At 42.7% G+C, this 11,676-nt stretch overlaps 1 protein-coding gene across 1 annotated transcript in view; it reads left to right on the top strand.

The window, feature by feature from the left end:
* The window catches only part of LOC131883069 (uncharacterized), a 22,067-nt gene extending 18,606 nt beyond the window's left edge, over window positions 1-3,461 (top strand). The window contains exon 2 of the mRNA XM_059230401.1: window positions 1,105-3,461. Within this exon, the coding sequence (XP_059086384.1) occupies window positions 1,105-1,808 (704 nt within the window). The 3' untranslated portion in view covers window positions 1,809-3,461. The remainder of the gene's footprint in view (window positions 1-1,104) is intronic.
* The last annotated feature ends 8,215 nt before the right edge of the window (window positions 3,462-11,676 follow it).

The raw sequence follows: 11,676 nt of genomic DNA, 5'->3' as shown, positions 1-11,676 counted from the left end.
GAGAGAGAGAGAAAAGCCATTCAATTTGTGGTATGAAAAGAACAATGGATGGCTTGGCAATTTGACAAACATGACTGGCCGTCACTTCACTTGTTTAAATAGGACACCAGGGCAGATAAAGATCGACGTCGTTTCGAACAATAATGATTGCATTTTAATGGCCTTCCTTCCTCTTGTCTTTCACGAGAGGCGTAATTAAAGTATTACTTATCTTAATTAAGCTGTCGCAATATCGGTCCGCCAGAATGCATTGTTTGTGGTGGAAGAACATAAAAATCATCATTTTTGAATGGCTTGAAGGTGAGGTTTAGAGCACCACCATCACCACCACCATCTCGGCAATAACCCAAACCCGGTCGTAGACTCCAAACAACATTTGTGTCAGTTGGAGAATGCAATAAAGTCATTGACTAGGAATCATATCTTCGTTGGCGGGTAATCTCATAAAACGAGGTGGAGTCCAAGTCATGCTCTGCAACAAGAGAATCGTGACGGAAAGACTTATCTCTGACTTAGCTTAAGGTTAAAACATACACACACGCACTCATGCACATTCACTGTACGTCTAGTATGCAGTATCGTATGAGGGGTATTGTATAGCATATTGGAGGGCCATTAACGCCTAGGTCGCTCCGGAAACAGGACGCATTTCTGTTTATTGTAACCTGACAAGAAACGTTGTAAATAGCATTCTGACGGGGCTGGACCTTGTTCCACCGACTCGACTTATTATGCAAACTTGCCTCTTCGGGTGCTTTTATTTCCCCTTAACTGGGAGCACATTTTTTCGTTGAAGGCTGACACATGGACTCGACGTTCATTTATCATCCTTGGCTCTTCTTCTGGGTGAGCTTGAAAACCCCGATGTTGTCGCACCTGGGAGGTGAGTAGCATGTATGGCTCAAGTGGGATGGCGACGACGCCCTCTGATCTTGCATTCTGAGGAGAACGTGGGTAAACCCAATCATTAGAATAGCTCCCCCACGGCTTAATCGAGGCTTGATAATATTGAGCCGAGACGTGTCTGCCTCGCTTCATGATGATGAATGGATTAAGAAATTCCAAGAGCTTCCTTGCCTAATTGCATTCCACTTTTCTTTGCAGGTATGATGGACAAAAGGTCCACCAACAACGAGTCCTCCTCATCGTGTTCGGCTTCGTCCTCTAAAGCGTCGTTGTTGTCGTCGTCGTCGGATTCGTGCTCATCTTCATCGTCGTCGGGTTCGTCGGCCTCAAGAAGCGACGTGGTCCAGCCCCCTCCAAGTAAAAGAACTCGAGTCCTGAACATTCCCGAAACACCCCTGACCCACACCGCCAACCATCAGATTCCAACTTTTTGGCATCCCCCCACGCCGCACCCTATTCCATGTTACGGCAATAGTAGCAACATCTCCACCTCCACTGCTTCCACCGCCACCAACCCATCGTTCTGGCATGGTTTACCGCGAAATGGGGTTCCCCATGTGGTCCATGTTCCCGTCACTCACATCACCCATATCACTCCCCCTCAGTCCACGTGTGATCTTTACCACCAGAAGCAATGGGAGCAGCATTCCAGATACCTGGCGGCGGTGGCTTTGGCTAAGCAACAGCAATTGGAACAACAGAAACAACAGCTGGAACTCAGTCGGCAACAGCGCTCAGTGGTCCCCAAAACTGCCAACCATGGTCCCACTCCCACCCCCAGTTCTAGTGGCGATAGTGGGATTGGAGGCACGTGTTCTAATCACGGCCAGAGTTGTTGTGCGGATGGAAAATGCCAGGAGGCTTGGAACAAAGAGAACCTTGGGATCATGCGATCCCTGTGACCTGCTAATAGGCTCTCAAATTGTTTTGCAAAAGTGATCCAATTTCCAAAAGTTTGCAACGACACTTGAGAACCTTTCAGGCTAGCGGAGATGGAATTGCGTGGCAGGGTTCCCCATGCTCCGCCAGTGCCTCCTCCACCTTCGCTATCACCAAAGAAAGAATACAAGAAAGAAATGAACCTCCTCCCCTCTCTCCCCCCCCCCTCGAAGCTAAGACGAAACCACCAAAATGCGAGGGACCCCATAATGGACTTGTTTTTCTAAAAAGTGTTTTTCCACCGCGCCTTTGTTGTTGGATCTTTTGGAACACGAGGGTTTGTGCCGTCTCATCGTTTTTTCGTGAAACAGCCAGGAGGGAGATTTTGGATCGAAAAGAAGCCTTGAATCGGCTTAAAGGGGATCTGGGAAGGATCTTGCTCTCTTGCTAGCCTTGCTCGCTCGTTCGTTCGTTCGTTCGCTCTCTCACTCACTTCATCCATCCATCTATCCATCCATACACACACACACACACACACACACATGCAATGGCCCACAAAGAATGAGCCAGCGCCATCACCTCAAATCGCCTCCTCGTTGCACTACAGGAACAAAAAGTCCTTTCCCTTGTGTTTTATTGCATGATATTCGTCAAGAAACGAGGAGACATTGGAACAAAACAGGGAGTGAGAGAGAAAGAAAGAGAGAAATAAGTTTCAAAAGGATCGCTTATATGTTATTTGGATGATCCCCGTTTATCGGCTGACAACGCCTTACGAAGCCTTCGAAACCCATGCACACGAATAAACGAACCATAAAGGATTCCACTCGAAACGAAGAAAGAAGACTATGATGTTAGCTTTATCCGTTGCTGGTCCCCATTTTTATCACCTTCTTCTATTGTCCCTTCCTTTGTTCTTTCTACGGATTCCACGAGGAGGAAAAAGTGTATTTTAACAATGCCATATCCTCATAAATTATGACCTTACGGGTTCTTCAGATTTCCAGTTCTTGAAAAACAGGCATTCATCGTTTTATTTCTTCTTGTAAGGGGGCACATAAAAATAACAATAATACTAAAGAAAGTTATTTTCCTCCTCTTCTCTCGTCCTGTCCCCTGATACCCCCCCCCTCCCCCCACTTCTTTCTTGTTCTTTCTTTAAACGGGAGATGGCTTAAAAGATACGCCAAAGAAAAGAGACCAACCGAGCGAAACTTCCACAACTCCCCGTACGTACGACTTTGTTTGAATGAAAGCAAATCTTATCTCTTCTGTTTTTCTTCTTCTTTATTTCTCCCTTTCTGCCTGTGTTGCACGCTAACTGCAAATCTAGATTCAATCTCTGACCTTCTCCACCTTCGCATTGGCCATAACGTGTTTCTTACCTTCCCCTTGCTTAGATTTCACTTTCCCCGTTGCAAAATTGTCCAAGAATGGCGGGAGTCATTCACTGTCCTGATTTAATTTAATTATTTAATTGCCTCTCGTTCCATAGCATGCCTTGTGTTCAGTACCCCTTCTTTCGTGATTTGAACTCTTACAATGCAACAACATTCCAAGGGGCAATCCATCAGAAGAGTGATTCAGGAAGAAATAGCCTTTGCTATAACAGTGTGTTGTAGAGGTAGAGCGAGTGACCGACCACTTCTTCACTAAAAGCTCGATTGTGCCCCCGAGTTAGTTGCAATCATAGACGCATTCACGAGTTTAACCGGACGGTGATTATCGCGAGCATGTCTTTCTTCTACTGGCTACTTAGATTTTCCCCGAAACGCTTGGAGGCAATTTCTATCCAAAGGCCCTTCAATGATTTCTAATTGGAAAGAGAATGTGTGTCCTAATGACGATTGTTTGCTAACGTGCTGCGGCTTTTGACCACGATGAATAGAGCTGCCCTCGAATCCAATCTGTCTTGCTATTACGTTCAATGTGATTTCCACCACACCAAATCCACTCTTTCACACTGATTACTTCACACAAAGGAAACATATTTCGAGATACGATAAAAGAACGTTTTTTGATGAACACCTTGTTCACCCAGCCCGCCCCCCCCCCCTCCTCAAAGCCCCCTCTCCCTAGTTGCAACTGTGATATATAAAGTCGTTTTTAATTGAAATAAAACATATTGATTCCACAAGTCAAACCTCGCTTCACTCCGTACTTTACTTACGAATTCGAAACTCGGAAAGAGAGTTCTGCGGTTTTGTGCATAATCATGAAATATTTCGTTGACTGACTCATATCAAAAGCATACATACATAGTTTCTCGAGACATTCGGGTCTTTAGGTTGTTTCTTTCTCACTCAAAAAGAATCAAGTTAGAGTTTTCAGATGTGAGTAGATAGTTGTGCGATGGCCAGTGTAGTAATACATTTTGATTGGGAACAGTGCATCATCGACGAATGTGAGACAAACGATGGTCGACAAAACGCTTCTTTGTATTACAATAGTTTCCCTCATGCCTCAGGATTGCCTCTGTCGAGTCTGATCTGATCTTCTTACATTGATTTGACATGCTAGAACACTGTTGTATGGCCATTCAACGTACATACATGATGAGAACAGCACGTCAATCAGGAGAGCAGGGCCGCCAAATTAGAGCTCGTTCTCCGACATTATCAACACAACACTCATTTCTTTCCTGTCCATACCAAACTCAAGAGGCTTGAACAGAGCGGCAAACTCAAACGAAACCTTCACATGAAATTCTTGGGCGTTTACCATTGGGTGCAGAAGGGAGTGTGTAATGCATCGAAAAACGCCCATTTGCTACCATGTTTCGAGCATCGGAATTAAAAGAGCAATGCTCAATGTGCATCAAATCCTGGCTAAGAATTTTTCTCGATACACCTATTCCCATTCATCGTACCCGGATTAGAGCCAGACCGAGTTCTCATTGGGGTGTTTGATGTGTTTCATGTCATAGGATAATCATCACCCATCTACGTACTACGTGCTACAGTGAATGTGTCTGGTACAGTTGCTTCGATCTTTGAGGAGTGAATCTGCCTTTGTGTCTTGCTCCCAGTATTCACTCTCGCCATGTGTTCAAGTGTAAATGTGAGTGTACACTCGTATGTGTGCTGCAAACATAGAGTTGAGTGGCTGTCTTTTCGTGATTTGCCATTCGTCCCTGGGCAATTAGCAAAACTCATTAATGCAACCAAGTTTTCAGACACGAAACAAATGGAGGACGTGTCCGCCTCTTTGATTCGACACATCTACACACAAACGCTATTATTCCATTTGGATTGGAGTGTAAATTAGGGCGAAACTTGTGCTAATGGCTAAAGTTGTTGGGAACATCGAAAATGGAACGAACGAGTTTTCGTCTCAATAGCATCGACATGAGGTCGAGAATGAGAGAATGAGAACTGGCTGGATTTACAAAACAAAGCCGTTCTTTTGCATGAAGATTGGACTCGGCTCCAAAGGGACTAGGGGAGGTTATTACAATAATCCAGCATGGCTTTGATTGGCTGCAATTTTGATATGGTCTCGCGCATATGTTTATGTTTCATATCAGTCTTTGTCTCACAGTTTTGATTAATCATCGCTAATTGGAGTCGCGTCACGTTTTTCCTGCTTTTTTTACTATTATTTGGATTTGGAGCAAACAGAGTTAGTCAATCTTCAGGACGTAAAACACGGTGTTAATTAATCAGAAGTATTAGTACACGAAGCCAAGCTATGGAAGGCGTCTTCAAATGGACTGGAAGAGACATTTGGCACGGACCGAACAAGGCAATCATTTTTGCACTTCCAAGTTTCAAGCCAGAGCCGGTGGATCGACCAGTTTTGCAGCCTAAATGAACATCTTGTCAGTTTTGGCATTCAACACTCGAAACTAGTTTTTGTCACACGCTCGATTGAAAACAACAACAATCATCATCGGTCAAAGCTCAAGATTAGATAACCAAACCATATGCACTGTACGTACGTGCAGAGGAGAGTGCAGTGAGGCGTTAGAAACTGAAGGAAAAACACGACGATCTTTGATCGAACGCCCACTACATTTATTCTGTTCGAGTACTTTAATCCACCTCTTTGTGGCCAACCTGTGTTAACTAGAATGAAGGGGAAGCGGGGGGAAGTTGGAGGTTGGAAGTTGGCGAATGACCTATGATAAGCTTTGATTGCGGACCTAACGAACGTCTAGGCAGTAATCATCATGAATCAGACGTGCTCTCCTAGCAAAAGGCTGAATAGGTAGGTTCCACAGGGAAAGGGGAAATGAACAGTTAATGAGACGGAGAATGGAAACGACGCGAACAATCACAGATCATCATTGTTCTTTGCCATTGTTAATTACAAAAACCCCGGCCACGACGACGAGTTTTACAACCCGGGCCAACCGGGACGACAACAACAACAACAACAACAACAACCACAACAGCAGCTCAAAAACCTGCTTATTGCCTTATGATGTTTGCGTTGAGAGAGGCCAATGCGAAATGATCACATGAGTCATTTTCATTTAAAAATGTGGAGATCGGGTTGAAAATTGTAGCTAGATCTCCGAGCTTTTCGGCAATGTTTGAGTTCGATTCTGACGATGATGAAGATTTTTGAGATATTCAAGATCCGACCGGAGAAAGTGCTGCGAAACATGACACGGCATTTAGATGAAATTATGAATCTCCTTGGGAAGTCGGGAATGTGTTCCTCGTTGGTTTTTTTTGCTTAATGATGAGCTACTTCCAATCTGTGGGTGGTTTCTTTGCCAATGACTTGCCAGATCTGCTTTGATTAAACTTGCACAGTGGAGGCTTAGGTTTTTTTCCCTTCACTTCCAGTTCTGACTGTGGCAAAGCATACTATACATTCATATTGAAGAGTCAGGCATAAACCATAACAACTTGCCAAATGCGATCTAATTTGACTTTTGACTGCGAGCCTTTTGAAAACGCTCAAGCTTGAACAATGGCTGATTTCTTCTCCAGCTTGGTTGGTAGGTTGGTTGGTTGGTGGGTGGGTGTGAGTGGCACTTGGATGGAAATTGCTTGATGTATTGCTCGGATGTGCCCATTTGGCAGCTGAGCAAGCGAAATGGCGGCGATAAATCTTTGAAACATTCGATTGATTGATTTAACCAACCAGTAGACTCGGTGGTGGAATCTCCATTCAGGCGCATGGAACCATTCCAACCATTCTCTTGTCGAGCTTTGGTGGTTAGTTGGTTGGTGGATGATGCTCTTGTAGACTGTAACGAGACAATGCTTCTTGCTTTGGATTCTATCCCGTTTGATCAGGTTCATTCAGAAACCGCTTTGGCAATGGCCCTCTTTGGGAATCATTTTCTCAAACTTGGCTCCACGAAGAAGAAGAAGAAGAAGAAGAAGATCAACCGCGTTGAAGGCAATTTATGCTTTCGTGAGGCGGGATAAAGCACAGACAACCATTCTGACGTACCAACGTCAAACCTGCCGACTCCACGCACGTGGTTTGGGAACTGAATTCAGATCAGCATTGCCTAAAGGTGCCAAGTGAGGTGAAATTGATTCACTCACTCACTCAAATGGATATTTTAGAGAGCGAGATGAGGGCTTTCGAATCGTTTTGTGGAAAACCATTGATTAAGTGTATTCTACAAATGGTGATGCGATCTGATTGCTGGAAGGAGGAAACATTTGCAATGAAATGCCACTCTTCATATTTTTCCTTTTGGTATCAGTACGATGACTTGTTCAAAAGATTGTCTTGTTCTGATAATGTAAAACGTTCAGTGAGGTTGATGTTGATGTTGATGCTTTTTGATGGGTGCTTTGAGAATTCGTGTAGATGAATTATGTTCCATAGAAATAAAATATTTAGACGATAAGATATGTGTATACCATTGGAAATTAGAAAATGAGCCTAACATGTCACGCTCAGAAGTTATTCATGTCATTTGGCCTTAGTTTAGTACAAAACCGTCCGTTCAAACTTCTCGTCAAAGGGAATGAGGAATGTTTTTTTTACTTTTCGTTACATATTGTCTTATGTATCGTCTAATCACAAAGCGACAGAAATTCGAATCATGGTCAGTAACGTATCACGCTCGGTAGCCAACCATCTACGACTTTCATTAGGCAAATTGATCATTTACAATGTTGGAATTTAAATTAGTAATGGGAAATTTGTATTTCAAACATACGCATTCAAAAAGTTTTGATAACGGAGATGAATTGGAATTTAAGACTTTAACCAATATCTGACATTGGACGATGCTACACAATATTGAAGATACGAACAATGAATAGCTAAAATCGCGTGCAACGTAGAATTTCCTGAAAAGAAGAAACATCATCTCACCATTATTGAAGCCTTCATAGCTTGTTGTCTTACAATAATTGGTTGCCCTTCCCTCTTCCCAAGAACTAAAAAAAGGATATGGCCATTTTTGGCAATCTATTCCGTCCACGGCGACTTCAGTTGTTTACCTGCAAAAACGCAATCAAGTGGTTTTCAAGTTCATCTCACTGGAAATTTGGAGCCGGAATTTCCCACTTCAACTGACTCAGGGTAGACATGTTCTCAGAATTAGAGTGAAAAACAATTACTGCCAAGCAGAGCAACATAAAGACGTACCGTGATTGCTGGTAATGGTTCGTGGCATTGTGTGTATTCCGACACCAGAGCCCAATTGTTTAAAGTCAAGGCATGAATCTGCGATCGAGAACAGGTAGCACTATGCTAGATAAGTTAGATCGTTCCTTGGCTTTAAAAAACTGGGCTCTGCTCTACAGTACGTGGTACAGATATTTGTTTTGTTTTTCCACTTCTTTCGGTTCATTCACTCGAAACGAGGGGAAACTTTTGAACCATATTAAAATGTCACGGAGTGAATCCAATTTGCGTGTTCCAATATTAGTACTAGTACGGTAATAAGCTACCACATCCTTTGTTGTAAGACACCATTCGTCGTCAATTCGACATGCGTGTGCGTGATTGGAAGAAACCCAAAATTGTATTCCCTAACCAATTGGCTTCTAATTTTTGGAAGACGGGATTTTAGAATAGCCTCCGGTTATCGATAATCTAATATTTGGGAGTCTCTTTCTTGCCAGAGTAATCTCCCGATGAGGGTTTTTTGTCAATTATTCTCCCCCCCCCAAAATGCGACGGATCACAAAATTGGTTTTTAGTATCACGCATACAGATTGCGGCAAACAGAAAGAGAGGAGGGAACACTAGGAAGTGGCCATTTCCCATTTCTTATTCCAATTCCATTTCCATGGATTCAAGCTGGTTCGAGATATTGGACGAAGCCCATGTGGCAACATGGATCGACGATCTATCCCTCCAACTATCTATCTTGGACGGATCCGACTTCAATTCCCGTGTTCCTCCTGTTCTCCCCCTTTCAAATCGAAACCCTCACTTTTTGCCGAATACGGCCGAAAGCGGGCGACATTTTGAATAGTCGATTCGAGAAATTCCATATTTTAAACGAGTCCATGACAGCCATTGAGAAATGGGCCATTGCATTTAGATATCCGCCGTATACTCTCTGTATACTCCATGTACGTACTCGTAGGTAGGTCTCATATGTGTGGATGTGTGCATGTCCGTAGGAGTAATATCCTGGGTTCTTTGTGTGGCTCGCGTTCCCAATATCTGGATACAATCATGGATGGAACATTAGAGTACCGAACGTTTTATTGCACCTCAAATGCTGCATTTTCGGACCCTCCTCTGTGTCTCCACTGGTCTTGCAAGTACGTAGTGTTGTGTAGTCAAGAATGGCGTTGGGAATGGTCATAAATTTGGTATGCACAGTATTTACAATTCCATCAAAGGACATTAAAGTGCTAAAACCCTGAGAGAGTATGTACTACGTCCTCCTTTCCCGATTCGAATACCCCTTTCCGAAGATTCAAGACATCCATTTCGAACGGTTGAATGATCATAAATATTAGAAAAAAGCACTTGCGGAAGAGAGAGAGAGAGAGCGCATTTAATCGGCTTCAGGGCAAGCTCGTATTCCTAAAAGTGGATGAAAAAATTGGAAAGCCATCTTCGAAGAGAGAAAAACTGAGAAAGAGAGTCAGTCAGTTCACTGATAAAAACACCCGAATTATTCACCCTTGGGATTGGACCACCAAAAAAACATTCGTGCTCCCCGGTTTCCAATCTAAATATTCCGCCTTTGATCGAGGACGAATTCGATAAATTTCATTCGCATTTCCAATCTCTCTCGGACGGACCCTTTTGGCCTTTTTTGACCAGTGCCATATCATCGGTTATGGGAAAAGAAGGGTGCGGGAAAAAGTTGGACCTGATTTGGCTCTGACATATGCCAAAGTTGGCCGAGGGAAGCAAGATAAGTTATGTACATATTTCAAAAAATCTGGCAGAAATGGTCACTTTTCGCATTTCGTTTGAGGACGAACAGGGTCCGAAGATATTACACTTCAGATTCCCCAGCAAGAAGGATAGCATAACTTCCACATATTTGCCAAGACACATTCATCTTTGCAAGTCTGGAGCAAGAAATAAAGAACAGCAACTGGATGGTAACGAGCTTGTCAATCAAGCTCATATTGATGTGTTTTATGGAAGAAGAGAGCACTCTAGGTAATAGTAGCGTACTTACTAGTATCCAAATCGCAAAAGGACTACGTAATTAGGGTGTATATTGTACTTTAATTATTTGGTCCCGGTAATAATACTTTTTAGGAAGATTTAGAGTGAGGGATTTGGAGAACGAGTGCATTTACTTGTAAGCAGTTTTTTTACTCCTTTTTTAAGTACTTGATTGGGGGCTAAATCTGTTTCGATCACTCATTTGCGTGCCAAAGTAACGTAAAAGACAAATGGCGAGTTGTGTTTGTACAAATATGAAAATGGAGTTGTATTTTTAATTGCAACTGGCACATTTACAATTGCAAAAGTGGCTTATGCTAAACTCCATAAAAGTGTCACTCAAATGACGGTACACTTCTGTTGATCTACAAAACATGACTTTGTTTACAATGCTGGTCTCCCTTTGCTGCCATTTATTTCATCAATCATTTTCTTAGCCAATTGCTAGAAAACGGACTTTTTTTGCGCCACCATCAACATCATCATTCATGGGTTCATCAATGAATCTCTCAACCTTCATTCCCAGATTACTATCAGCGACTTTATGAGCAGGAAAACTTCATTACATCAACATCCTAAGAAAGAGTATGAAGTGTTTTTTAACTTCCATAATAATGCGTTACAATCATTCATGAGGATCAGCATTCTTTTTGTTGAATAAAGATCGTCATTAACCTTGGGATTGGAATTGGGAAGCTGGAAGTTGTCTTTGACATGTTCTTTGTCTTTTCCATAACTGGAGGCCTAATTGTCTGTCGAATTATCACTTGATCTTTAGGTGTCACTCTTGAACATTCGATCACTAATGAGACCAATGTTTGAAAACTAAAATTATTTGTCAGTGCCCTCGTTAGTTTATAGATCCATAGTAAAGGTAGTAAAGTGACTCAGGAGGAGACTTCAAAACTTGTGAAGCAATCCAAAATATGGGCAAGTAAAAAGTCGCCTTTAAATGCATCAATGATCATTCATCAATTAGCCACGGCCCATTCATTACGAATTTCGTGTCACGCCCAATGAAAAGTGGTTGTTCATTTCCATTGCACGGGCTTTTCATCTGCTGCGAACGCCATTCCCACTGTAACGAATGTGTGCGCTCCTAGTCCTACCTGCCTTCTACATATTACACTAGTATATCACATTGCAATGCTCTATGATTATTCTTACCAAGAACCACCGACAAGGAAGAGAAAAGCACTTGCAATCCCCGTTCCTCGAAGCCAACACACCTTGAATCTAGATCTTGGTCGATGGCTTTTTTTTTCCTTGTCAAAAACCTACACAGATTAATGCATTTAAAGCGATAATACGATTATTTATTTG

This window comes from Tigriopus californicus, chromosome 7, assembly GCF_007210705.1.
Source record: "Tigriopus californicus strain San Diego chromosome 7, Tcal_SD_v2.1, whole genome shotgun sequence".
Classification (NCBI taxonomy): domain Eukaryota; kingdom Metazoa; phylum Arthropoda; class Copepoda; order Harpacticoida; family Harpacticidae; genus Tigriopus; species Tigriopus californicus.
This window is presented reverse-complemented; position numbering and strand designations above follow the sequence as displayed.